Below are 24,325 nucleotides of genomic sequence, written 5' to 3'. Positions count from 1 at the left end.
TGAAAGCTGCTTTCTGTTGTCAGCAGACAGCTTGGTGCTGGCGAGGCAAAGAGGACAGAGGCTACCTGTGCTATCCAGGCTTGGCTTCCTGAAATAAAACTCCAGGGATGCAGAAGGGGCCAGTGATTTAATTTTCACCAGCGCAAGCTCTTATTTAGACTCTATTCACTGTGCCTTGTGTGGTAGCCTCCTGGGTGATAGCAGATGTTTTCTGGTATTGGAATTGACCTCTCTTTTCAGTCTCTGGAGATGTTCCCTTGTGATACTCTGAGCCTGGTCCCTGCCTGGGTGAAATCCCTCCCCTTCTTACCCAAACTCTGCTAACCAGCTGGTGACACTGCTGGTTGAAAAGTTCAAAGGTGCCATGAAAAAGCTTGAATTATTAATGCCACTTTCCTTCCATATGCAACAATCATTTGTTGTTTGGGCACAGCCCAGCCAGAACTGATGGGAGACTCCACAGCTGGGCAGGCTTGCAAGGACACGGGAACAGACTGCAGGCTGCGTGGAAGCAAGGCAGAAGAGAAGGAGCGTGTTAGCATGTACATGAATATGTCCTGTGATATGTGGTGCTGAGCAGCTTGCTGGAATCAGGATGGACTGTTTAGGTATGTTGAGAAATTTACTGTGCAGAGTAAGAAAGAAGGGGCTTGAGCTATTTGTACAGTTGAATAAAAATAAAAGCTGCTAAGACTAAATCCCAAGCATTTCCCTGTATTTTTCCTCTCTATGAGTTCGGAGAAACCAATCTGAAGTGCTGTGTTTAGGGAAGATGAGACTCGTTTCTCTACCGTTCTTAAAATAATAGCATGAGATACCTGCTCTTCTTTCTGTCTGTAGGTTCATGCTGTATTTCTTAATGGCATTGAGATTCTCCTTTCTCTGATGTAAAATGTTTTTATTTCTCTAAAAAGGAAGAATAAAATGGAATTTTTCTTTTTCCTGTAGTGATTTAGATGGAGTTACTATAGCGAGGTGAACTGAAAAACTGATGAGCAGAATCTTTCACCTGCTTCAGTGTGTCCAGGAGGCAGATGGTCCAGGGCAGTTAATGAAAGCAGGGCTGATGTCAAAGGAATTGTTTATGTAAGTAATATTTATCTTACCATCCCCAGTAATAACAGTGGTGTTACAAAACAGCTCTAAAATCCGGGGTCAGAAGAACTGTGAACCTTCATGCTCTAACCCAGATTCAGTGTCTGGGGTCCTGTCTTGAAAGTGAATCCAGCTGAATTCCTGTGCCTAAATTCCCTACACATTTGGGTAATGTGCTTGATCTTTCTCATCATCCAAGTATTGCAGCATTTTTATTTTGTGGAAGGCTTTAGCTTTCTAGACACATGACTATCTAGCAGTAACACACATAAAAACAACTTTTATTTTTTTTCTTTTTTCCCCCCTGTTGCATTAGGCATTGCAGAGAAACAGTATCCATTTTAAACCCTCAGAAGGACAACACTGACAAGTATTCCCTACTGAGGATTTAGGGTCTAATTCAGCTCCCATTAATCTCAGTGACAAAAGTTCTATAGCAGGATTTAGAGATCTAGGCCACTAGTACCGGTGTATTAAGCATGGGGGAAGAAATCAGATGACTAGAGACCTGCGTGTTAGACTACACCTTAAAGAGAGGGATAAAAGAAGAGGATTTGATGTTAGGAGAAGAACTCCGCACTATGCAACAGACATGACCAGGAAGTTATGAGTAGTATCAACTCTAGACCAAAGTAAAAAAGCAAGTTTAGAGGGAATATTAAAGACACTGACTGCTGTCTCTTTAGCCAGGTAAGAGAGAATGCTGCAGTGCTGTTTGCATGACCTGCTTTACCCTAATTTTGAGGATCCCTTACCTGTGTGTAACAATGCTTTCTGAGCAGCAGCTTTTTGCTCAACATGGGAGTTGCAACTGGGGAAGGAGGAAACACTGATTTTCCAGTTGTGGAGGATTGTTCTGCCATGCAGAAAAGCACAATATGGGTAGTATGCATTTGCAATAAAACCACAGGCTTTATATACACCTAGTATGCTCTTTTAGAGCTCTTTTGGGCTTGCAGCATGTGTGTAGTAACCAGCAAGGCTTTGCTTTTCACGATGGGAAGAAAGCAAGTACAGCTAATCCTCCCAACTCAGTCCCATTTATCAGAAATTGCCTACCGTCTCTTGTGTGCCTTTGCCATCCCCATTGCTTTTGGGCAGTGCTGTCAAAGTTTGTACACTGCATCCATGCTTACTGAGATGCAAGGTTTGGAGCTGTGAGACAAGTAAATATGTTGCCAGCATCCCACAATAGTCCCATATCTGACTGAAGACTTCCTATATTTGTCTTTTGATAACTGCATTAACGTTTCAGAGTTATGCTGAAGGCAGGAATTACTAACAAAATAGTGTCTGCTTGGTCTTCGGCTACCTACAGAGAGAAATCATGAAGATACAATGGGTGGAAGCTTCTCTTCTGCCTGCGGAGTTGGCTGGAAAAAGAAAAAAATAGGAGAAAAGGGAGAGAAGAGTTTCTCATAGAAAGAGGGGAGAGAACAAAATATATAACGGAGTTTGCCTGTGTGCTGCTTTCTTCCTTGCACATCATTGACTAATGTCATCTCAAAGTTAGTTACAAATATCCCTTACAGGAGGCTTTTTACATTTTCTTTCTGGAAAGATGTTGCAGACTGTCAGGTTTCCTTGCTATATGATTTTTTTTTCCTTTGTCCTATTTTCTTGCTCCATTCCCCTTCCAGTTTTCATTTCCCTGGCCCCTCATTTCCTTTTAGTTGTGCCCTTACTGTTTTCCAGGATTTCCTTGGAGTGTTTAATGACAATCAGAAGTAGGTTCTGCCATTAGCACCTCATTCAGACAAATGAACTGGATTCTGGAACCCAACCATATCTGGTCTGTCTGAAGCAGCAAGAGGTTGACTCATACAGGAGCTGTATAACTGGAAAGGATAAAAGTGATTTTCCAACAGACTGAAAGATTGGGACTAATCCTTTGGGCATTTTTACATCCTTTGTTTCCTGCCTGTGTGATTAGGGGAAAGACAAAGAGATAAGTAATGCTGATTAGCACCTAGAATACTGAACATTTCCTAGACTGCCGCTCATAGCAGTGCACTTAAGAGGAGCTGTGTGGAGATGCTACTACATAATGGAGTATTACTTGCTTCTGACTTCTAACTCAGTTTAGCCAGATCCTCGAAGACATGAATGCTTGTTCATGGAACACAGAGAAAAAGAAAATAAAAGATGGGGTCTTGCAACTCTGCAGACATGAACTGGGTCTGTATTAGGAGTTTTATTTGGCATATACTTGTTTGCCAGGGTTCATCTAGGTGTTTTTTCAATACAGTTATGTTTCAACAAAAATCCTGGTGTAGAATCAGTTATACTGATTTCAAAATCCTATTCCTGCAGACCCTGTCCTAAATAAAAGCAATTTTACGCCAGTGGATATCAAAGTGTGGACTTCCACTACAAAGATAACCTACTTAGTTTCAGCTGCCTCTTCCTGCAACAATTAGCACTTTACCTGTTTGGATTTTTATTGTTATCATCTAGTCTCTTATATTTTTTTTTCTACCACTTTATTTCTTCTTTTCCTTTCTCATTTCTCATTAATTCACATATTTATTTAGCCTTTTGTCCAGCTAGATTTCAGCAGAGCTATTCAGGGACAAACAGATTTGCTATGACAGTTGGTTTCCTCATAAAAATGTTATTTGGGCTCAGCTACGGGTTCATGACAGGTCAAGTCTTCAGCAGGATCTATTCAGCAATGTCCTTCTCTTCTGCTGCAGAAGATTTAAAAGGTTATCCTGTGGAAAACTGAATACTGGTTAATACTATTTTAATACTATTTATTTATCATTACCATATATATTTAAATTTACCAGGCACTCACTTGTTTAAGAGACAAGTGTTCAAATAAAAGCGGGAAGAATAACAAACAAACACATTAAAATTAGGCTTATATTTTTGCATCATTTCTAGTACTCACGCATTAGCTCAGCTTGTAGATGCTAGTACTGCAGTATCAAGTCATCTTGTACAGTTTGACATAGATTTGATGTTTTGTTTTTAAATGATCAGTTGCAGTCTTTTCAGTTTTACTCAGTGACACAGCATCTATGCAGTATTGTTATTTTCAGCCTTCAAGCCAGTGTTGTTTATATTGGTCCAGCTGAGATTCTGAATACCTAGGAAACTGTGATAACTATGTCCTGTTCATTCATTTAGCATAGATCATTAGATGTGTTCCTCTCATCTTCAGCACAAATAAGATTATTGGAGAAGCAAAAGCTGAAATAAAATAATCCTTCTTTCTTAAACTACCATGTGTTCAAACTTCTGTCACCTGTGGAAAATCATGGGCATTCACTCAGTTGCCTGTACCACTAGCCTCTGGCAAGAGTCCTAATAAGGGAAGAAAATTTGATGATTCATGACAAAATCAGAGAGTAACCTGGTGCAAAATAGTCAGTTTTGCACTCTTTGGGTGCAAACATTTGTTCAGTTTTATAGAAATGAAATAATTACGATTTAGGAGGATCTGGCCTCTCTTTGTAGCTTGTTTCACAGCAGAATGTGCAATGTTTCCGTTTATAGGTGAATTAAGGTAAACCTGCACATACTCCTGAACACTGGAGAAATGCCTCCTTATCGATCCAAAACTCGGCACAAAAAGGTTGGAAAAGAGAAAACATTGAATCATGAGAAAAAGGCAAGCTCCCCAGGAGATTCAAAGATCCACTGTGGGAGACGGCGGGAAGGTAAGCACAAAAGTCAGTTGAAGAACAAAGAGTCATTGACTGAAAAAGATGACAACCTTGAGCAAGACCCTTTAAAAACCCAAGGGCCAGCCAAGGAAAGCAAAGAAAGTGGCCACAAAGAGCTATTCTGGGGGGAGAAAGCCTATGAGAGAAATGATAAAAAAGAATCTGGTGTGGGGAGAAAACATGGAGAACAATTAGTGTCCAAGTTAGAGAGGAAAAAAGCAAAGGCCTGCAAACCACAAGAGGTGACATCAGTACAAGAAAGTGAGGACAGCAGTGATAAGGAGGAAAAGACTGCCACAAACAGCAAGAAACGCAGTATTAAAAGTAAGTGTGGAAAGCATCCTGGTGCTATTGAAAAAGTCAGTGACTCAGAGTCTGTAGAGTCCTCTGCAGTACAAAGTGTTGAAGGCTCTTTTCAGAAACATGACTTGCCACAGAAAGCACACAATGCCAGGCAGAGAAAGAAGCTTAATGAGGATCATGGCATTAAGAAGGCTTCTGAGCAGAAGTCAGGTTCTCAGTTCCAAGGCAGAATAGCAAGGGAAAAAGGTGAGAGAATGGGGAAAAAGCAAGTTGGAAAACGTACCCAGATTACGGTCACTGAAAGTGCAGAAGAAAAGTTACTGGAAACCTCCAATAACTCTGGTTCAGACTCCAGCAATGAAAGCCATTGTGCCTATAGAAAAGAAACTTCAGTGGACAGCACTGCAAGCAGCGAAGAGAAGAGTAACTCCTCAGAAGATAGCACCAGTGAGAAAGAAGCTATGCTGGAGGATATTCCTGTGGCTGGAGGAAAAGGCTCCAAGGAAGTACTCGGTGAAAGCAATGAAGCTTCTAGTAAGACTGAAAGAGAGCAGGTGCCCACAGATGGAAGGAAAGAATCTGAGGAGGAAGGCACTGACTTTGCAGGATTAGAGGCGGAGGAGAAAAAGAGGAAGCAAGATGACATGCCAAGACATCCAAGATCTACTCTAGCTGAGAGCAGTGAGAAAAGCGATGATGTGAGCATTTCAGGATCCCAACTGATAAGTCCTAAGAACAGAGAAAATGGTAGTACCACAGGAAGCAAGGAAAAAACGTTAGAAAATGACAAGGTTCAGGATATGTCAAAAGATGCACGTGATAATTCTGGTGACAGTGGGGAGAACAGCACTGAAGGGAATGCTGAAAAAGGAAAAGAAAGGGCAAGAAGAAAACCGCTACCTAGTGCTGTGAAAGCAAAACTCCCCATTAGCAAAGTACTTCAGGGAACTGAACAGGAAAAAAAGGTGAATGATGAAGGCAGCACACTGGAAGACAGCCCTTTGCTTTTCAAGCAGCAAATGACATTGAAAGAGAAATGCATGAAGTGTGAGAGTGCAGAACAAGGAAAAGTGGTAGGACATATACAGAGGGATGGTTCTTCAGACCGCAGCAAGCAGGCAGTAGCAGCAATGATGCTTACTAAGAAATACTCTTCTCAATCCCAAATCCTTCTCAATCTGAAAAGCAAACATAAAAATGCTGAGACCAAACTATTAACAAGCTGTAAACCAAATCCTGTCCAGATGGCTTTGGAAAGCAGCTCTGAACTGAAAAACGTTGAAAGTATCTGTTCAAAACCTACAACTCTACAAACCTTCAGTACACAGAAGGAACCCAACATAGCTCAGAATTTAGGAGAGAAAAGATTAAGTCTTTCAAGCGTGTCAAGCTGCTCCTCTATTAGAAAAATATCATCTGATAAGCAGCACCTTGGCAGGAAGAAGAAAGTTGGAAAGGTTACTGGAAAAATGAAACTGGGTTCACGCCAGACTTTTGAGACAAAAAAAGAGAAAGCAGAAGAAGTGGTTGCAGAGGCACCTTCTGCAAAAGCAAATGTGCGTGATGGGAAGGGATCCAAGTACTTGCACAGCACCCATTCTAACTTTAGAAAAGTCACCACCCGGCGTGGTCAAAAACCTTCCAAGAAAGCAAGCCTGAAAGCTCGCCTGCTGAGTGTGGCACGTGCAATTGGTATTTCAGGATGGCTCTTGAAGAAATTTGGGAAGAGGAAGAGGAGCAGTAAGCCTTTCTGGCTGAGAAGTAGAATGGCTATCAGGATTGTAAGTACTGCTGGGTGGGTTGGTCAGTCTGACAAAACTTGCCCTGATGTAGCCGGACAGCTGGGGAGGGTTGAGGTGAGCGACAAAGGCTCATCTCCTCCATTAGCGGAGGGGAGGGGGGGCCCTAAAACATCAGAGGTGCTGGGATGTGCTGATTTGCCTTCTGGTGATTCCCCTCTTCAAGGAACCGGTTCCTTTCCAAACTCACTTAGCTTGGATGAGGACAAGAACAATATTCCTGATGCCAAGTTTGCTATAGTTCTGCCCAGAGTGCACAGCATGGTTAAGTCAAAGACCTCCTCACCTGCGGGCTCTGGAAGTGATCGTTCCCTAGAGAAACCGAGAGCTCTATCAGACAGAAGATCTGTGATGCCTGTGCAACAGGGCTGCGGATTCAAGAGTGACCTTCCCAGATCCTTGATGGATCAAAGCCTTCAGAGAAACAGCGAACTGTATTCCTGCAAGAGGGAAATATTTGCATCAACAAGTACAAGACAGGTGACACCTACTGCAACCCAATGCAGAGTGACCAGCCTTCCGAGCTCCTTGCCCCAGCAGGTAAAAACACCCAAGAGTGCTGCCACATCCCATTTCTCCACTGGGCAAACTTTGCAGCCTCACCACAAAGACCCTCACCTTTCCCTTTCTTCAAAAGCATCTGGAAATTATTGTTGTCCAGGCTTCCTTCCACCTGAAGAAGAGGATCCAACACGTACAACAGAATATTCTGGGGAGGTGGATGTCAAAGAGTATTCAGGTGGCCTCCAGACTGCAAGTTCCGAAGCCATACCTTGTGTTCACTGGTCCCAGCAGCAGGCTCAGGGATGTGATCCTGTGGCATGGCTGAACTCTGAATTATTGCTCCCACAAATCACCATCGAGAACCTCAGCAAATGGGCCATCTACAGGGATCCACATCTGGCCAACAGCCACGTGGTGAAGGTCTGCAAGGATCAGTGGGAGGCAGAAGACATCACTGACGATATGCTGGAGATGGACTTCATGCAGAAACAGGTACAGGTGTTGTCTCCAATATTGGGATGAAGCTGAGCTTCTGATTTGTAATAACATATCTATGCATTTCAGGTGTACATGGGTGAAGACCACAGAGTAGAAGTTGAAGAGATAGAAGATCTAACCAGACTGGAGTACGTGTTGTCAGTGGTATTCTGCAACTAATTAAAGGTCACAGAGGCTTGTTTGTTATCCTTAAAGCTCTTGCTGACTCAGCAATAAAAAGCAAATTATAGATCCTTGGCTACAACATGAGAAAATGCTGTTCTCGTTGCATGAAGTGGGTGGTAAGTTGGGAAGAATTGCAGGAGGAGAAGGACATTTTTATGTTGTGTGCCTACTGACAATGGCATCTGTGTCTTTAGTAACTCCTGCTTCTTTCAGCTGTGTCAAACTCAGGCCTTACATCTTTAACGGTTTTTAATCACGGGTTGTTAATCATGCTGCTGTTGAAAGAGGAGCACCTAACACTGTTGCATGTCCTGGAAACCTTTACCCTTGTGGTCCTGCTTAGAGAAACAGCTCTAAAGGCTGTGTGCAAGGAGTTGTGATTACATGGATATGGGCAGGTCGGACACTGGGCTTTGGCTGCTCTGTTCTCTCTGATGTGCTTATTCCCAGACATGTTGGAACCAGGTGAAGGCAATGAGTAGTTTCAGATCCCAGCCTCCCACAAAATCCATGGGAAGGCAGAAAGGTTAATATCAGTACATACATTTGAAGCTTATGACTGACAGATTCTTTCCTCTGTTTGTAGGGAAGTCTGTGAGAGTTCAGTTCTGCTGTGTCTGAAGAAAAGGTTCCATCGCAATCGTATTTATGTATGGGTAGTAGTGGTTTTGTGTGTGTTTTTCTTCAGTGCTTATTCATTCTGAACAATGAGCTGTAAGAGAAAATGATTTCTCTCTCCATGAAGCTTTGATCTTGCACCAAGTAGCTCAAGAGCTTTTTCATTACTAGGAATGGTGATAAGAAGGATAGTCACACTGCTTTTGCTCAAAAAAGAGGTAGCATGGAACATTTGCAGTAAAATCTAAGCCATAGAATCATGTCTAGAACAGAGTCCTAGAGTTTATCTTGAATTTTGGTATTTGTTGCTAACCCATGTGCATGCTTGGGTTCAATTTTAGCTTCAGTTGCTCCAAGGGGAATTTCTCTGTCCTAACAAACCAGTTCTGAGTAAAGTTTGTGGATCTTGAGAAGAGACATCGGATTTTCTGCAAACATTTTGGTGTTGCAGTCCAGAGCTAGTGGAACAATTGTTCCCTTTCTCGGTTACTGACTCAGATGTTCAAACCTGTGCCTGTAATTCCATGTGGAGCTTGGAAAATAGAAAGTGACCAGTGAAGCCAACAAGAGGGAGTGCCCCCAGTATGTTAATGACAGAGCTTTGAAAAGGACCACTGAAAAAATGTGCTTTGCCCTGCATGAGCTGGCAGTGTAATCAGAATATACAGTGTTCCTTTAAAGCTTGTTTTAGTATTTGTATTCCCAGTGTTCCTCATTCAGAAAATTCTAATGAGCCACCAAATTTGTTCCCCTTTCTGATTTTTGGCCTAGACTTACATTGGGCAAGTCTTGGTTTACGTGAATCCTTTCAAAGACCTCAGTATCTACTCTGAAGAAGTGGCTACCCAGTACCACCGAAGGACACTCTCCGAAAATGCTCCGTATGTTTCTCTTTCTTGACTAACTCCCCAAACTCTGTTCTCTTTGGGCTTCAGAAGGTGTTTAGCAGCTGTACCAGAGCTAACAATGTATTCAGGTTCCGTGAGTGTAGATAATATTGCTGGTGTCACTTACATGAAGCACCATGGCACGGAGCGTTACTTAGCTTCGGTCACAGAGGTCCAGGAGGAACCTGAACTTTGCAATGGCTTTTAACCTGATGTCAGCAAGAACAAAGCTCTGATTTCCCTGGTTCCTCACATTTCTTAGGCCAATATGTTGGCCCAGCTCTCTGTAGATCAGTGATGTAGATCAGCCTTTTAGTGCTGTGCTTGTGCAGTAGAAATGTGAGGCCAGTTAACTGGGGTTTTCTTTCTGTATGACTAGACACATCTTTGCCATAGCAGAAATGGCCTACACACTGTCCCAGTCATCAGAACAAGAGCAGTGTGTCATCATCAGGTAAGAAATGTGGGTGCTTTTCAAAGGCTTGTACATTTCTTTATGCAAGAAAGACTTTCATCTTTGTATTTCACTGACCATGAATGTATCATTGTGGCTACTGTCTGAAGGTTGTGAGTAGAAAACATGAATGAGATGGAATTTTATTTCACTCTGTGGAAATACAGTTTGAATTTAGTTTCATAGCCTTTGGGGGGAGTAGAAAAGAAGGCATTTGACATTCTACAGTGGATTCTTATTTGTGCTTATTTTGTGTCAGCGTTTTGAACAACGTGATAGATCTTCATGTGTTGTCAGTACAGTTCCACTGATTTACTGTAACAGAACCTCTGATAGTGTCTAAATCAGTTAATTCTGTTCTGATGCCAACTTCCTTATCTCTTATTCTTCCAGTGGACACAGTGGCTCGGGTAAAACAGAAGCTGCCAAAGCAATTATGCGATACCTGACTATGCTGTACCAGAGATCAGACAGTCACAGGATCAGGCAGGTAAGAGGAAACTGAGATTTGCTTTATGCTATCATGGCTTGTTAAGAGGTAGAAGCCAAAGACAGCACAAACAGGCCACACAGGCCATTTTGTTTCTTCATTCCTGTTCGATGAGCTGGACTTCAGATGGCTGGTGGTTCAAGGTGAACCTGCTGTGAAGATAGGAGCCACAGCTGATGCATTTTAGTAATGGAGAGCTCTGACACTGTATAGGGTGCTGCATCTGTTTGAAGATTTGTTTGTATCTGTTTTGAAATTTTTGATTTGACCTGCCTCAGAGACCTTACAGCGATGTTTGGGAGTTGAAGCTAAACAATCACAGAGCAGAAGTGAACTGAATGATCATAGCACTGAAGGTAAAAAGTTCATAGAGCAACTCAACAGGGGCTGAAGGTACTTGTACCAAGACAAGTTCAGAAAGAGACTCCTTAGTCAAGCAAGAATCAATTCAGTGAAGTCCCTTCTTTTTTGGATTTTCAGACTAACAGTTAATTAAGTACTTTGGGGTAAAGAAAAACATGATTGCTACTTAACTGTTCTCTTTTCTTCAAGCCTTGTAATGTCCTACCCATCCTGGAGAGTTTTGGGAATGCCAGAACCATCCTCAATGACAACTCAAGTCGTTTTGGGAAGCTTCTGAACATCTACCTGCGACAGTGAGTTAAAAGAACATCATCACAGGATGCTGTCCTTCCTAACTGTCCAGGGGGACTTGGGTGAGCAAAGATCTAGTAGAGCTTAGGGTTCATGCAATAGCTTTCCCCCCACTATAGCCTTGTTATCATCAGGATAGGAGGGTGAGTTTACACCCCTACTTTGCTTTTAGGTTTCCTCCACAAAAGAATAGATCTTCACCTCTCGAGATGGATGATAAATTAAGAACATCAGACTGTCTGAACTGCTTTATATCAAGGAGCTATGTGATACAATATTGTGCCTCCAGCACTGGCAACAAGCATTCATACCACACTTCTCTCTAATACTCCGTTAACCCCTAAGAAATTTTTTTTGGTGCTGTTGCAAAACACTGAGCTGACATTTTCATGAAACTATCATAACCTCAAAGTCTCAGTTCTAAGCAGCAATGGTTAACTCAGTTTATACGTGAAGCTGGGGTTACTTCAGTTTGTGTGCATCCCTTTACATTTATCTCCAGTGAATTTAATGTGACATTTTATTGCTCACTCATTCAGTATTGTAAGGTCTATCTGCAGTTATTGGCCTTCAACCTCACTACCTTGAATAATTTCATAATGTCAGGAAGCTTTGTTGTATTGCTGTTCAGCTCTATTTTAAGTCACTTAAATCAAACCTTCAATTACACTTAAGGGCCGGAAGACAGACAATTTGTGGAACTCTAGTGGTTACCTCCCAGTTTTAAGAGTATTAGCCATTTACTCCTACCCATGTCAAGACCTTCCTTCTTCTGCCATAATTGTCTGCTTTCCTTAAAAGTTCCCTGACTTGATAAAACCTTCTGGAAGTTCACACAGACTGTATTCCTCAGGTCTTTCTCATCTGCATGCTTGTCATCCTGTTGAAAATACTCCAGGAGGTTTGTGGGACAGGACCTCTCTTTACAGAAGCCATAGTGACTCTTCTCAAATCAGTTGTATCTATTCAGATGGCCACTAATTTCTTCCCTTCATTACACACCTACTTAATCTGCATGGGACATGTGTAAGGCTTACAGGCCGATTGATCCTTGCCCACTCCTTTACTCCAGGCTGCTGGCTGCATGGCCCAGTATTGCTGTAGTACTTGGACATCCTGCTTTTGGTCCAAGTTAACTTTGTAAAAGGTGCAATTCAAATACAAAACAAAATGGTGATCCCTTTCCTCACAGGCTGTCAGTCTGACACATAGAATGAATGTGTAAGGGTAGATGAGACAGTGATAGTGCAACACTAATCAGACAAGACTGAAGGACGGGTGCTTGCCTTGTCTCCTGGAGAATTTTCAGGACATAAAGTATGAGCATCATTCAAATCCGAGCTCCTTTGTACTCTGGAGGCTCTTCAGAAATCAAACTCGAATCTTGATGTTTCATAGCTGCTTTCTCTGTAATAGCATGATACAATACACTGGTGCTGGAAAGCTTCAGAATTCAGACCAAGTCGGTCGGGTTGTATCCTTGTTTCTCGGTAACGACTCTTTTTGCTGATCCCTCAGACAAGCAGATCTACCTGAAATGTCTGACTAGCTTCTGATAGGGTCTGTTGTCTTCTTGTGCTTAGCGGGGCCGTGGTGGGAACGTCCATCTCTCAGTACCTGCTGGAGAAGTCTCGTGTGGTATTTCAGGTGAGGACCAATGAGTTCCTCTCTCCCTTTTTCATATTTAATATGAAATCTAATGTTAAATAGCAGGGATGGGAAAAATGAGAATTACTTCCCATTTCTTCTGTTAGCAAGAAATAAGTTCCCTCTGTATAGCAAAAGGTAATCACTTATTTTATATGAATAAAATAGGAGCTTGCTCTATCTCAAACAGGTTGAAGTATGCCACTTATTAGGGATTACTGAAAGTTAAATCTTTCCTCACCTAATTTTTCTTAATGTCTGGAGTGTGGAAAAGGTCAGGTATTGGAGCTGCACAAAAGGGACTGCTCTCGGATGGAGTGCTCTGAAGGTGTCAGTGAGAAACCCTGGAAACTTTTTGAATAGTAGTTCTTGGATAATTTCTAGCATCATCTTGCTGACCTCTCAGAGAAAGTTCAGTGTCCAGCTTTTGAGTGTTTGGTTTGTGGCAGCATCTATTCTGTAGAGCTTTGGAATTGGACTTGGAGTCAACTCTACGAAGTGTGTTTCCCATCAGGCCCACGGTGAGAGGAACTACCATGTTTTTTATGAGCTACTGGCTGGGCTGCCTGCGGAGCAGAAAGAGGAGTTGTACTTGCAAGAGGCAGAGTCTTACTTTTACCTGAATCAGGTGAGTGGTGTGAGGATGCTCTGCAGCAAGGGAATGAAATGGCTGAGGCATCATTTCTGTTTGAGTAGCAAGGCTCTTTGTGAGGCATCTCCTAACTTTGCTTGTCTCCTCATGTGTCCTTTGCAGAACTATGCTAAACTCTGCTCTGTTCCTTCTCTCACCTGACCTAAGAAGAAATATCCTGGTGTCTTATTTGCTCTTTCTCACTTTTCATGTCCCTTCTGTTCCCAAAGAAAGCCTTTTAAGAGTCATCTTGTGGGCCCATGGCTCCACCTCGTGGTGAAGAAATGCTTTTCTCATTGCCTTTCTTTGCATTTGCAATTTATTGAAGAACAGAAAAGAACAGGGGAATTTCTTTTTTTACCTTTTACAAAACACACTTGCTTCCTTGACTGAGTGAATGGGTGGAAAATTTACAGCTGCTGTGTTGTAACTGCTGATGACAATCCATTTAAATTGGAAAATTGTTTACCGCACTTTTGTTAAGTCATCTCCTTGGAGCACAATTACCTTTTATTAAGAATACTTTCCATACTCAGAGTTCACAACAACTGAGGACTCCTTGAGGAATGCTTGATACCATCTTTCCTTCAGGCAAGGAAAGTACAAGTACCACTAATGACTCAAGGAGGCAGGGCAATTAAGGGTCTATCTTACCCAACAGATACCTGTTAGACGTATGCTAAGAGTTAGAAAAGTTATCTGCATGGAGGCAAATCCTTCTTGGAGACTGGTAGTAGATCTCTCTATCACATAAGAAAAAAAAACAAGCAGAAACTTCTGCAGAAAGATGCTCCTGTATTCTCACAGGGAGTTAGAGGGGTGCTGTTCCTGGTGGCTAAGGATCTGTATTGCAAACTAAACCCTTTGAGCTAATGGGAGCCTCTTAGTCTGCTACAGAGAGGAAAAGGGAAAAAGATCAGATCATGCAGAGGTGAGACTAACTCAGGACTGCTCTCTGTGTGCACATAAACCCGTTTGCTTTCATACGTCAGATTCTGGTAGTGTTTGGGGTAACAACTGTTGTGACTTAATCAGAGGAGATTCTGGCATCCCCTCTCCTGTCAAGCTGCATTCCAGCAGTGGGTAAGGGATAGCTGGGGTTCCTATATTTGAACCATAATTGAAACTTGGCATCTGTGGACAAGACAGATTTTGCTCTCAAAATTCCAGAGAGGAAAGACTGGTCTGTCATGAATGCTGGCCTCCCACTAGCAGTGTCTGTGGTCTTTTTGTTTCAGATTCCTCTAGCCCTTAAAACATTGAACCACTGGTTTGAAGATTGCTGTTGGTAGCTCAGCTCCAGCCTGTGTGAAAAGGAGCTGACCACAATTATCTGTCCTTGTTCTCTCAGGGCAGAGCGTGTGACATCGTGGGGAAGGAGGACAGTGAGGACTTTCTGGTCTTGGTGCAAGCTCTGGAGGGAATCAGCCTCTCGGACGATCAGCTGACCTCCACCTGGACGGTGCTGGCTGCCATTCTGCAGCTGGGGAATATCTGCTTTACCTCTTATGAGGTACAGTAACCCTCGTCAGCTTGGCATTGAGCTGTTTTTATTCAACATTGCTGTTATCTCATGTGATGGGGCCAGGGAAATTATTCATGACCGAGGATGACTTTGGAGACTATTCAGTTCCTTAGATATTAAGCTCCAGACTGACCTAGATAAGAACAACCAAAGGTTGTTAGAGCTGGAGTAGCTGTTTGAGGAGCCAAAATGAACCCAGGTGCTGGTATCATATTCAAGCAGTGACCTGCATCTGTGCAGCTGAGATGCTTTTAAGAATATTAATACTAGTTGGTCCTAGAACCCAGTCCGTAGCTGAATCTATTGCTCTTCTCCATTACTTAGAAAGAATTCTTTGAGCATGCAGCTATCGCCAGTGATACCGAGATTCAGATTGTGGCCAATTTGTTGCGTGTCTCTGCAGATTTCCTACAAAGTGCTGTGACTCATCGTGTCACCGTGAGTACCTTTTGGCCATTTCTCATTCATCCTGAAGCATGGCATGCCTTAGCCAGTGCTCTGTGAGCAGAAGGGCCTTAGATGGTCCGAAACCTGGAAAGTAACAGCGGGAATAAAATGCTGCAGAATGGCTAACGTGCTTCATCAGTCCTGGAGATTGGATGAACCCCTCAAGGCAGCTGAGGCAGGGTGGAGAGACTGTAAAGACAGAACTCCCATACAGGAGGGCTCTCTTCTAGCCTGAGGCCTAACACCGTGGCCAGCTGACTCCCACCCTGAAACACAGCAGCATATGCTTTTACTCTTTACTTTTTCCTTTGAGAGCTGGGTAAATTCTTAGGTCAAATAGAAAATGTCTGTTTGTTAACTGAGCCAACTTCCTTGTGGATTTCCAAAAAAAAAAAAAAAACAAAAAAACCCACCACATATAATTGTGAGATAATAAGACTAATTCAGCTCTTTCTTTGTGTCCAGGTGACATGTTATGATAGGATCTTCACACCTCTGTCTGTAGAAGGAGCCATTGAAGCCAGGTGACTTCTGCTACTGTTTGTTTGTTGGTAAGATGCATCCAAGGGTGCTGTTTTTGTTCTAACTAGTTTTCCCTCTCGTGCTCAGGGACTCCATTGCCAAGACTCTGTATTACCTGCTCTTTGAGTGGCTGCTGCTGAGAATCAATGAGTGGTTGGCTCCCTGGGAATCAGACTGTGCTGTAGGCATTGTGGACATCCATGGTTTTGAGGTTGCTTTTCCTATTCTTTTGATATTTTCTGGGTTGCAAGTACATGTGCTGATTCTCCTCAGTCACTGCCAGAGATGGGAGGAAATATGATTCCTACCTGAAAGGAAATAGTAATTGTACCATGTAACTTAGATGCCTGTGGTAAGGGGGGTACATTTGTTTGTTTGTTTTGAGACAGTAAAGAAGAGCTCATTCAGGACATTTAACACTTTATTTTTTATTTTTTTTTATTAATGGCCCTTGCTTTCAGTTGCCATCTGGAATAACCCATCCCATTTCTCTTATGACTATGTGGCATAGGTACAATCCTAAATTAAATAGGATTGGGTAGATTGCAAGTAGCATTGGTTTGTGAGTCCTAACTCTCACAGGCAGTTAACAGTCTAGCCTCAAATGGTGAGAATGGTTTCTGGTGCTCCCACCATGTCAGCCTTGCATGTTTGATTAAGAGAACTGGGCAGTAAGGTGCTGCGTAGATAATTCACATAACTAGCTTTAGTTCTGCCTTTCTAAAGAACGAATTGGTTCCTGCACCACTGAGCTTCTGGGAGCTTCCCAGACTTGGGGTAAACAAATAATATGCAGAGCAGGGGCTTAGAGTGACATGCATTCATCAAGGCATGTGAGCTTTATATTTAGGATTCCTGTTAAAATCTGTGTGTGGACTGATGGATTCTGAGAGCAATGATGCACATGAGGCTGTGCATCTAAGAGTAGATCTCTTCTTTGTTTTCCTTCACAGCTTGTCTTACCTCTTGCTGTTCATCCTAGTCAATAGTTCAGGCTGAGAGCTTGCAAACCAGACATGATATGATTGGAGTTTCCCAGGTTCATTATCACTTATTGATCAGAACAAGCTGCCTGAACCAGGGGCTCAGATCAGCACCATCTGGTGCTGTGCATTGTTTGCAGAAGACAGAGTCTCAGGGAGGGCTGTGGGTTGGAAGTGATAATGCCTTTTTGTCTTTGCAGGATCTAAGTGTGAACAGCTTAGAGCAGCTCTGCATCAATTTTGCCAATGAACGTCTCCAGCATTTTTTCAGCCAGACTGTCATTGCCCAGGAAGAGGTAAGTGATGCTCATGCCTGCAGATGAAGGCAGCACATATGGAATGAGCTGAGCCAGCCTTGGCTGGAGACTGTCCTTTAGCAGAAAAAAAGGAAGCTGAATAAACATGTCTCTCTTAAGCAGTACCCATGGGATCCTAATCCAAAGAGCTGATTACGTAATAGCTGTTACTAATTCTGTAGTAAATCGAAAGAGTTTCTTAGAGCCTTGCTCCCTCTTACAGATTTTATAAGCAAGTTGTTCTGGATCAATGACTCCAGACTCCAGTGGTACTTTTAAAGCTCCTTCTGGTAGATTCATTGTAGCATTTTATTTACTATTCCACTTCCACCTGGAGTGTAGTTATCAGATTTGTTGCCTTTCACAGCTCACTTTATTACTCTGTTTATCAGAGCAGCTTTTCTCACTTAAGTAAGGAAAATAATTAGTGGCTTTAAAAGACGTTTCATAAGTCAAAACCAGATAATTCTAAGCAAGTTTCTAACAGCAGCGAAACACTAGTTTCCTGAAGAATAAACCAAATCCCACCATTAACTCCCTACTTTGTTCTTGTTTTCATGGCTGGATTTGTCTGGTTGGCCTTTAACGTGTAGGAGGAATATAGCCAGGAGCAGTTAGTTTGGATTCCTGTCTCCAAGATGTACGATGAGTCATGCCTAGATGTCATTGCTGCAAAACCCCATGGCATCTTGTGTATCCTAGATGACCAAACTTCACTTACTCAGGTGAGCTCTTACCTTCTTTTGTGATCCCTCTCACAGGATGGTTTATGGCAAGGCAGTTGCACAGATTGACCAGAGACTGTTTACACAAATTATTGCATGCTTTTACCTTCCATTTAACGGTGGCTTTTCAGCTACTGAATATGTTGCAGTAATGGGAAACGTTACTCATCTCCTTTACAGGCCACTGACCACACTTTCCTCCAGAAGTGTCATTACCATCATGGAAACAGCCCTTGGTACACCAAGCCCAAGCTGCCTTTGCCGGTCTTCACCGTGAAACACTATGCAGGCCCCGTCACCTATCGGGTGAGCCAGTTGGGGACTTGGAGCAGTTGGAGCAATAGGCCATGCTGTGGGTGTCCTGATGGAGCAGTTCTGAGTGCTGGGGATAAAGCCTTCTATTTGTAACTGCACATCCATCTAGAGCAGCCCTCTATCAAAAATGAGGAGGTTCTTGTTAGTAGAGGCAACTAAACAGCCTCTAGGTCGAAACAAAATAGGTAGTGCCCATGATTACGCAATAGCCTACTTTTCTTGTGCTACAGTCCAGAAAAAAACAGGAAAACTGTTGCTGCTGAAAGTAAGTGAGGGTCAAAGCCTGTTGGACAATGTGAAGGGGAAAAGGATCAATCCCTCCAAAAAGCAGCAGCCACTGTCTCCCCTGCTTTTGGTGGCACTAGGAACAGCAAGTCATTCTGTAGGGCTTGCTTCTTGTTCCACCTCTCCAGTTCTCTTCTCCAAAGAGAGGTGTGTGCATGGAAGGGTGTTTGCCTGTCTGTTTTCTTGGTCTGAACTGTGCATTAAATCAGGCTTTACCTCTGCAGGTCCACAAGTTTCTTAATAAGAACCGTGACCAGCTGCGTCTAGAGGTGCTGGATATCTTCTCCCAGAGCCGCCTCAAGGTATTGTAGTGGTTGAGGATGAAGGTCTCTGTTGCTGTTACCTAACAAGCCCTTCTGTTTTCATGTGAGAAGCAGAAAGACCTTGGACAGGTGTCGGGGGAAACTGGAGGAAATGTGAGAGAAATTTTGTTCTACTGAAGGACACTTGGGAATTGAGCAAATCTTCTTTGGCTGCAATTTATGCATTTTTTTTTTATATATATAAGACTTACAGACTGCCAGAAAGATACAGATGTGGTTCCTGGCCCTGCAAGGGGCAAGGGAGACTAATTCCCCAGTTTTAAATAGAAGAAATTTGTTCTTTCCACATAGCAGAGGGAACTTTGGTAAATTTCTTTGTCTTTCCAGGTGGTGTCTCACATTTTCCAGAAGGCTAAAGCTACCTACAGTCAGCAAAGGGATCTGGGGGCCAGGGGCAAAGGACTTAAGCCCCGGGCCTCTACACTGGTGTCCAAATTCCAGGAGTCTTTGCAGGACCTCACAGCCAAGCTGAGAAGGTGAGAAGTGCTCATTCCTGTGCTGGGCTGATTGCTGCACCCAGAAATATGTGAATTCTTCTCAAGTCAGCACAGAGGAGAGGATGATGAAAGGTTCTTCCTTTCTTCTGTTTTGCAGGAGTCATACCTTCTTCATTCGGTGCATCACTCCTAATCCTAAAAAGGTAGGGCAGTATCCTGAGCTCCTTACAGAGTCCCTCAGTTCTTTGAAATCCAGTACTGTGCAGCAGCTTTCCTTTTGCGTTTGGGTTGGGACTCCTTCATTTGATAGCTTTAAATTTTTTGTCCCCTTTCTCTGTTTTGTACTCTTCCCTGTGGCCATGTGAGCTGACCATATGCTGGGGGATAAGAAGCATGTCCAGTCTCAGCTGGACACCAAAGGGTGTGTTGGGTTTTGTGTCTCACACCCATAGAGAGATCTAACCAAGGGCAGGACAGTAGAAGGAGCCCCTTTTCTCAGCTCTCTGCCCTCTTTTTTCTTTCTTTGATCTCATGTTTTCCATTTTTCTTCTGTCTTACATTCACAGTTGTCAAATATCTTTGATGTGGAGTATGTCACTTGTCAGCTGCGGCATTCTGGGATACTGGAGGCCATCCACATTAAAAAGGAGGGATATCCAGTCCGTCTTCCATTCCAGAACTTCCTAGCCAGGTACAATGATATATTGGCTTGGGATTCCCAGGCCACTCAAAGCCTGGATGAACTTGTCAGCACATTGTGATTTATCCTCCTCTGAGGATTCCAGTTACAGCCCTGGCTTTCCTCATATCAATGTCTCTTCCAGGTATGGCCTCCTGGCTGGGCAAGGGCACAGCTGCTTGGAGAAGAGAGAAGTCTGTGTGGCTGTGCTGTCTCATGTGGTGGGGAGCCCCTCAGATCTTTATCAGATTGGAGTCACAAAGGTGGTGCCTATAGAGAATCCCATCTTAATTCCACTGGCCCAGCCGTTTATTCATGGGCTGTCAGTGAACACTGAGCAGCTTGGCCCTCCTGCCCAAAGAAGGGGAACATTGCGTGCCTCCACCTCCCTTTTGCTTTGTCTTGTCTCAAGTACGGAGGAAAAAATTTTAGCATTTCAGATAAAAAAAAACAGGAGGGAGGCTTCAGGATATTTTAATAGTATGACCACCTCCTTTATCCTCCCAGCATTCTTTGGTGGAGGCCTGGGCTGCTGGTTTTCCTGCTTAGTAACCTTCATCACTCTCCAATTCCCTCCTCCTGAACCATCTTCTGCAAATACATCCACCTTTGTCATGTGGGCCTACATCTCCTGCCCTTTTCAATTAGGAGAGTACAGTTTCCTTAGCAGGGAACCTTATGGGCAGTAGAGGCTTACTTGTAAGGAGGGAAAACAAAAACTTTTGGTATTGATTGCCTCTTGGAGAAACTGGCTGCTTTCGTCATGGGTCAGAGACTCTTCCCTTTGCCTCAGGTCTTTCTGAAGGAGAAGGCCTGGCAGCTGCTGGAGAGACGATGGAACCAGAGGCAGAGCTGGGCCATTGTTACCCTCCAAAGGAATTTCCGATGCCTCCTCCACCGCAGGCGCTTCCGTGTCCTCCAGGAGAAAGTCACAATCATCCAGGCTCACTTCCGAGGTTATCAGGCAAGGTCAGGAGACAAGGGCCAGGCAAGGTATAGCCCTTTGTCCTTGCCTAGGATGGCAAGGTGAGGATGTGCCTGGACAGGCCTCTCCTCACATTGGCTCCCAACCTGCTCTGCAGTGGGGAATTCTGTTGGGTCAACTGTTAATGGAATGGCTGGAGCTTAATGGTGATCAGCAGGGCTGCAGAGGCAGTTCCTGATGAGAACAGGTGTGCTGTAGGCTTTGCTGTAGGTGGAGGAGAGATTTCCCAGCACTGAGCAGAGGTTCCAGTAGAAATAGAGCTGTTATCAAAACTGTTATAGTAGCCTGCTTGTGGTAGTGCTGATACTGTGATGGTTTGAGCAAAGGATGTAGCGAAAACATTTAAGAGAGAACCAGGCTTAACACACTAAGACCAAATCCTAGCTGACTGATTAGGTTGTTATATTTTGTCCATAGCCTTGAACTGAGTCCACATTCTGCCTAAATTTTGGTGGTTTCCTTTTCATTAGCATTTTTTCCTCTTTTCAAATCCCTCTAGGAAGCGGTACAGGAGGCTGAAGAAGACTTTGGTGCAGTTTAATACCATGGTTTTAATCTCTAGACATTTCATTCAAAGGAGGAAGCACTGCCAGGTAACAACACTTCTCAGGACTGGGTATCCTGCAGGAGCTATTTCTGCCCTAGGCAGAGAGCTAGTTTTTGGGTGAGGCCAGGGCATGGCTGGCTTTACAGACAGTTTATAGGAAATGATGCAATGAATTGGTAAAGCTGTCTTTCACTCTCTGGCTGAGATGAATATAGTCAAAAGAATAAAGTCCACAGGGACTGGAGCTTTGTTCCCTAGATGAGGTTCAGAATTGGCAAGGGTAATATAAATGCAGCAGATCTGTATGCCTGTGCATGTGAGCTTCTCTAGGCTGCCACACACAGGACATGAGTTTATTACATCTTTGGTCTCCAGAGTTGCTGTTCAACTCAAACTGTAAGAAGTCATTCTCTTTTTTGGTTGGACAGCTCAGTTCTGGTGTTTCCCTGGGTGGTAACTAAAATGCAGTATTTCTTCAGGCTGCCTCTTAAAGCTACCTCATGTTGAAGTCCTTGACCTTTTGGAAATCATCTGGGCCCATAGTAGGGATGAGATTAAGATGGCAGTGATTTAAGAACATGGAAAATTGTGTACAGAAGAGAGCCTTGATAACTGTCCAGTGTGTTGAATGCATTTTGCACAAGCTGCTAAAAATAAAATAATAAAATAAAATAAAACCAAACAATCAGGCCAATCTTATTTAGGATAGTGATTAACATCTGTGAAGCTGGCAGCTTCCCAAGGCAGGCAAGGAGGGGCCCAGTGCAGCTGGTAGCATGCTCAGCAAAGGATGGGGTGGAAGGTTAAGGCCAGTGTTGCTGGAAGACTGCAGAAGTGCCTTCTGCCATGCCATGCCCAGAACAGTGTGTGTTCCTTTTCCTGCCCTTTCTTACCTGGACAGGATCCAGCTTTTCTTTCCATCAGTAACCACAACAGCACAGTTACTTTGAATCTGTTTCTGTTCCTCCAGTGTTTGCTTGATGAGGTATCTGTACATGTGTTAACAACAATAAAAGGTCTCAAAGTTCACCTGCTGCAAAGTTCCTCCTTCTCCCCCAGCCCTGCCCTTTGTACTTTAGCATGCCTACTGTCTTTGGCAGCCCAGCCCTCATAACCTCCCGTATAGTCCCTCCCAACATTATTCTGCAACAGGCAAGCAAGAGAGAGAGAGGGAGAGACTGAGACCCTCCTTTTTCACCTTGGGTAGGAAGCAGGTGAGTGTTGAGTCTGGGAGGCAATAGTATAAGATGGGAAAGTGCAGAGCTGCAAGAGAGTTTGGCTCTTGGTACCCTTCCCGCCCCTCTAAAGGGGTCCCTCTCCACAGACAGCTTCCTCTGTCCATTTTCAGGCTGAATTACTGTAATCTTTAATGCTGGAGGAGACAGGTGAATGTTTCTGACAGCTTGTGTGTCCTTTGTCCTCGGATACATCAAATGCCAGACAAGGGAGGAAAGGTGTGGGGGGGATGCTGGGCAGGTAGTGAAAGCTCTTACTGTTGGATTGTTTTGTGTAGAGCAGGTGGTGCTAAAGCAAAACTATAGGCTTTGCCCTGGCATCCCCTTTTCATATACCATACTGAATCCAAGGAAGGCTCTGCAGCCTTTCTGTCATTTTATCTGCTGGAGCAGGACACCAGCTCCTGTCCTACTGCAGTCTGCCCGCAGAAATAGCTGGAAGTGATTTCATATATGTCTTCTTTTCTTCCCCTTCCATATTCTAGCAGCAAGAGTTAGAGGAAGGAAAGCAGAGGAGGAGATCCCTGGCCAGTGGTGACAGGGAGAACGGTCTCAGCCAAGGAATGGTAAGTTGTCAAACAGTTTGTGGGAGTCTGAGATAAAACAAGCCAGCCTCTCAGGGTATTCCCCCTCCTCTATGCTTCCTCAGCCCAGAGTACCTTAGAGTACATATATCATGGTGGAACAACAGGACTAAGCACTGGAAATATTCTTGAGGGTTGTAGATTCTGCATAAAAATGTGCAGAATTGGGACATCCGAATGATTTAGCATCCCCTAGGAACCTTTCTTTCTGATGTGCCAGACTGAGGCCCTTGGTGTTTTTCTAATCTCACAAATCACCAAGGAAGGGAAGTGAGTGGGCTAATAAATCATTATTTAATTCTGTTCTCAGATCATGCTTGTATTTACAGTAAGGCCCATTTCACTTCAACTCAGTTCAGGGAGCTGGGAGAGCTCAGCAGTTTGCAGGAACACATAGGCTGGAGGTGACAGAAACTTGATGCTGTTGAAATCAGGTCAAGAACAAGAACATGCTTGATATCTGGTGCTATATTTTCCACTAGGCATTTTAAGACTTTTCCTCAAAGCGTGGTCCCAGTTTGGGATTTTCTTTTCTATTTATTAATACTAAGGTCTCTTGGGAATCCAGGAGTTTCACTTCAGGCTTCCTTGTTTGCTTCCACCCTTTTTGTTATTCTCTTACTGCTGTGTTTGAGACAATACCATGTTAGGGTTGCCCCTGGGTTGGGATTCAGTTTGAAATTGATGCAGTGATTTTTATTAGTGCTTTTGGTTCTAGACTGGCTTGATAATGCAAACAGCTGCTCTGAAAGGTTTGCTTGGGAGCAGTAAAACATCTGGAGAGTATGTGAAGCCTACGTGTATGCTGGAAACCTTGCAGCAGGGATGTAGTTAAGCCTGCTATAAAGAGCCTTTAACTGTGTAACTATCTCATTAGGTCAGCATTTTCCAATTTCTGGCCATAATCAAGCATCTCTAAGGTCGTGAGGCAGAGTACTGTATTTGTTTGCAGCACTGGATTGAATCTTTGGAGCTGTGAGGAAGAGAATTTTTGGTAATCCTTTTCTGTTGTGATGGG

The 24,325-nt window shown here is 43.4% G+C and overlaps 1 protein-coding gene across 4 annotated transcripts in view; it reads left to right on the top strand.

The window, feature by feature from the left end:
* Positions 1-434: 434 nt before the first annotated feature.
* MYO15B (myosin XVB) overlaps positions 435-24,325 on the top strand; it is a 48,281-nt gene continuing 24,390 nt past the window's right edge. The window contains exons 1-26 of one of the 4 annotated variants that reach the window (XM_072025637.1): positions 435-608; positions 949-1,086; positions 4,600-7,867; positions 7,940-8,001; positions 8,625-8,688; positions 9,428-9,537; positions 9,923-9,997; positions 10,391-10,487; positions 11,040-11,143; positions 12,725-12,788; positions 13,303-13,416; positions 14,771-14,932; positions 15,269-15,382; positions 15,857-15,915; positions 16,001-16,124; positions 17,097-17,192; positions 17,786-17,917; positions 18,098-18,223; positions 18,742-18,819; positions 19,168-19,316; positions 19,435-19,480; positions 19,844-19,968; positions 20,102-20,219; positions 20,750-20,925; positions 21,441-21,534; positions 23,209-23,289. In XM_072025637.1, coding sequence (XP_071881738.1) covers positions 4,643-7,867; positions 7,940-8,001; positions 8,625-8,688; positions 9,428-9,537; positions 9,923-9,997; positions 10,391-10,487; positions 11,040-11,143; positions 12,725-12,788; positions 13,303-13,416; positions 14,771-14,932; positions 15,269-15,382; positions 15,857-15,915; positions 16,001-16,124; positions 17,097-17,192; positions 17,786-17,917; positions 18,098-18,223; positions 18,742-18,819; positions 19,168-19,316; positions 19,435-19,480; positions 19,844-19,968; positions 20,102-20,219; positions 20,750-20,925; positions 21,441-21,534; positions 23,209-23,289 — 5,595 coding nt within the window. In that variant the 5' untranslated portion in view covers positions 435-608; positions 949-1,086; positions 4,600-4,642. Of the gene's footprint in view, positions 609-948; positions 1,087-4,599; positions 7,868-7,939; positions 8,002-8,624; positions 8,689-9,427; positions 9,538-9,922; positions 9,998-10,390; positions 10,488-11,039; positions 11,144-12,724; positions 12,789-13,302; positions 13,417-14,770; positions 14,933-15,268; positions 15,383-15,856; positions 15,916-16,000; positions 16,125-17,096; positions 17,193-17,785; positions 17,918-18,097; positions 18,224-18,741; positions 18,820-19,167; positions 19,317-19,434; positions 19,481-19,843; positions 19,969-20,101; positions 20,220-20,749; positions 20,926-21,440; positions 21,535-23,208; positions 23,290-24,325 lie in introns of those variants that run through there. The other 3 variants (XM_072025638.1, XM_072025639.1, XM_072025640.1) reach the window with 3 other exon arrangements.

The sequence above is a fragment of the Anas platyrhynchos genome, chromosome 19 (assembly GCF_047663525.1).
Source record: "Anas platyrhynchos isolate ZD024472 breed Pekin duck chromosome 19, IASCAAS_PekinDuck_T2T, whole genome shotgun sequence".
Classification (NCBI taxonomy): Eukaryota; Metazoa; Chordata; class Aves; order Anseriformes; family Anatidae; genus Anas; species Anas platyrhynchos.
The sequence above is the reverse complement of the archived record's forward strand: the minus strand, read 5'-3'. Positions and strand labels throughout refer to the sequence as shown.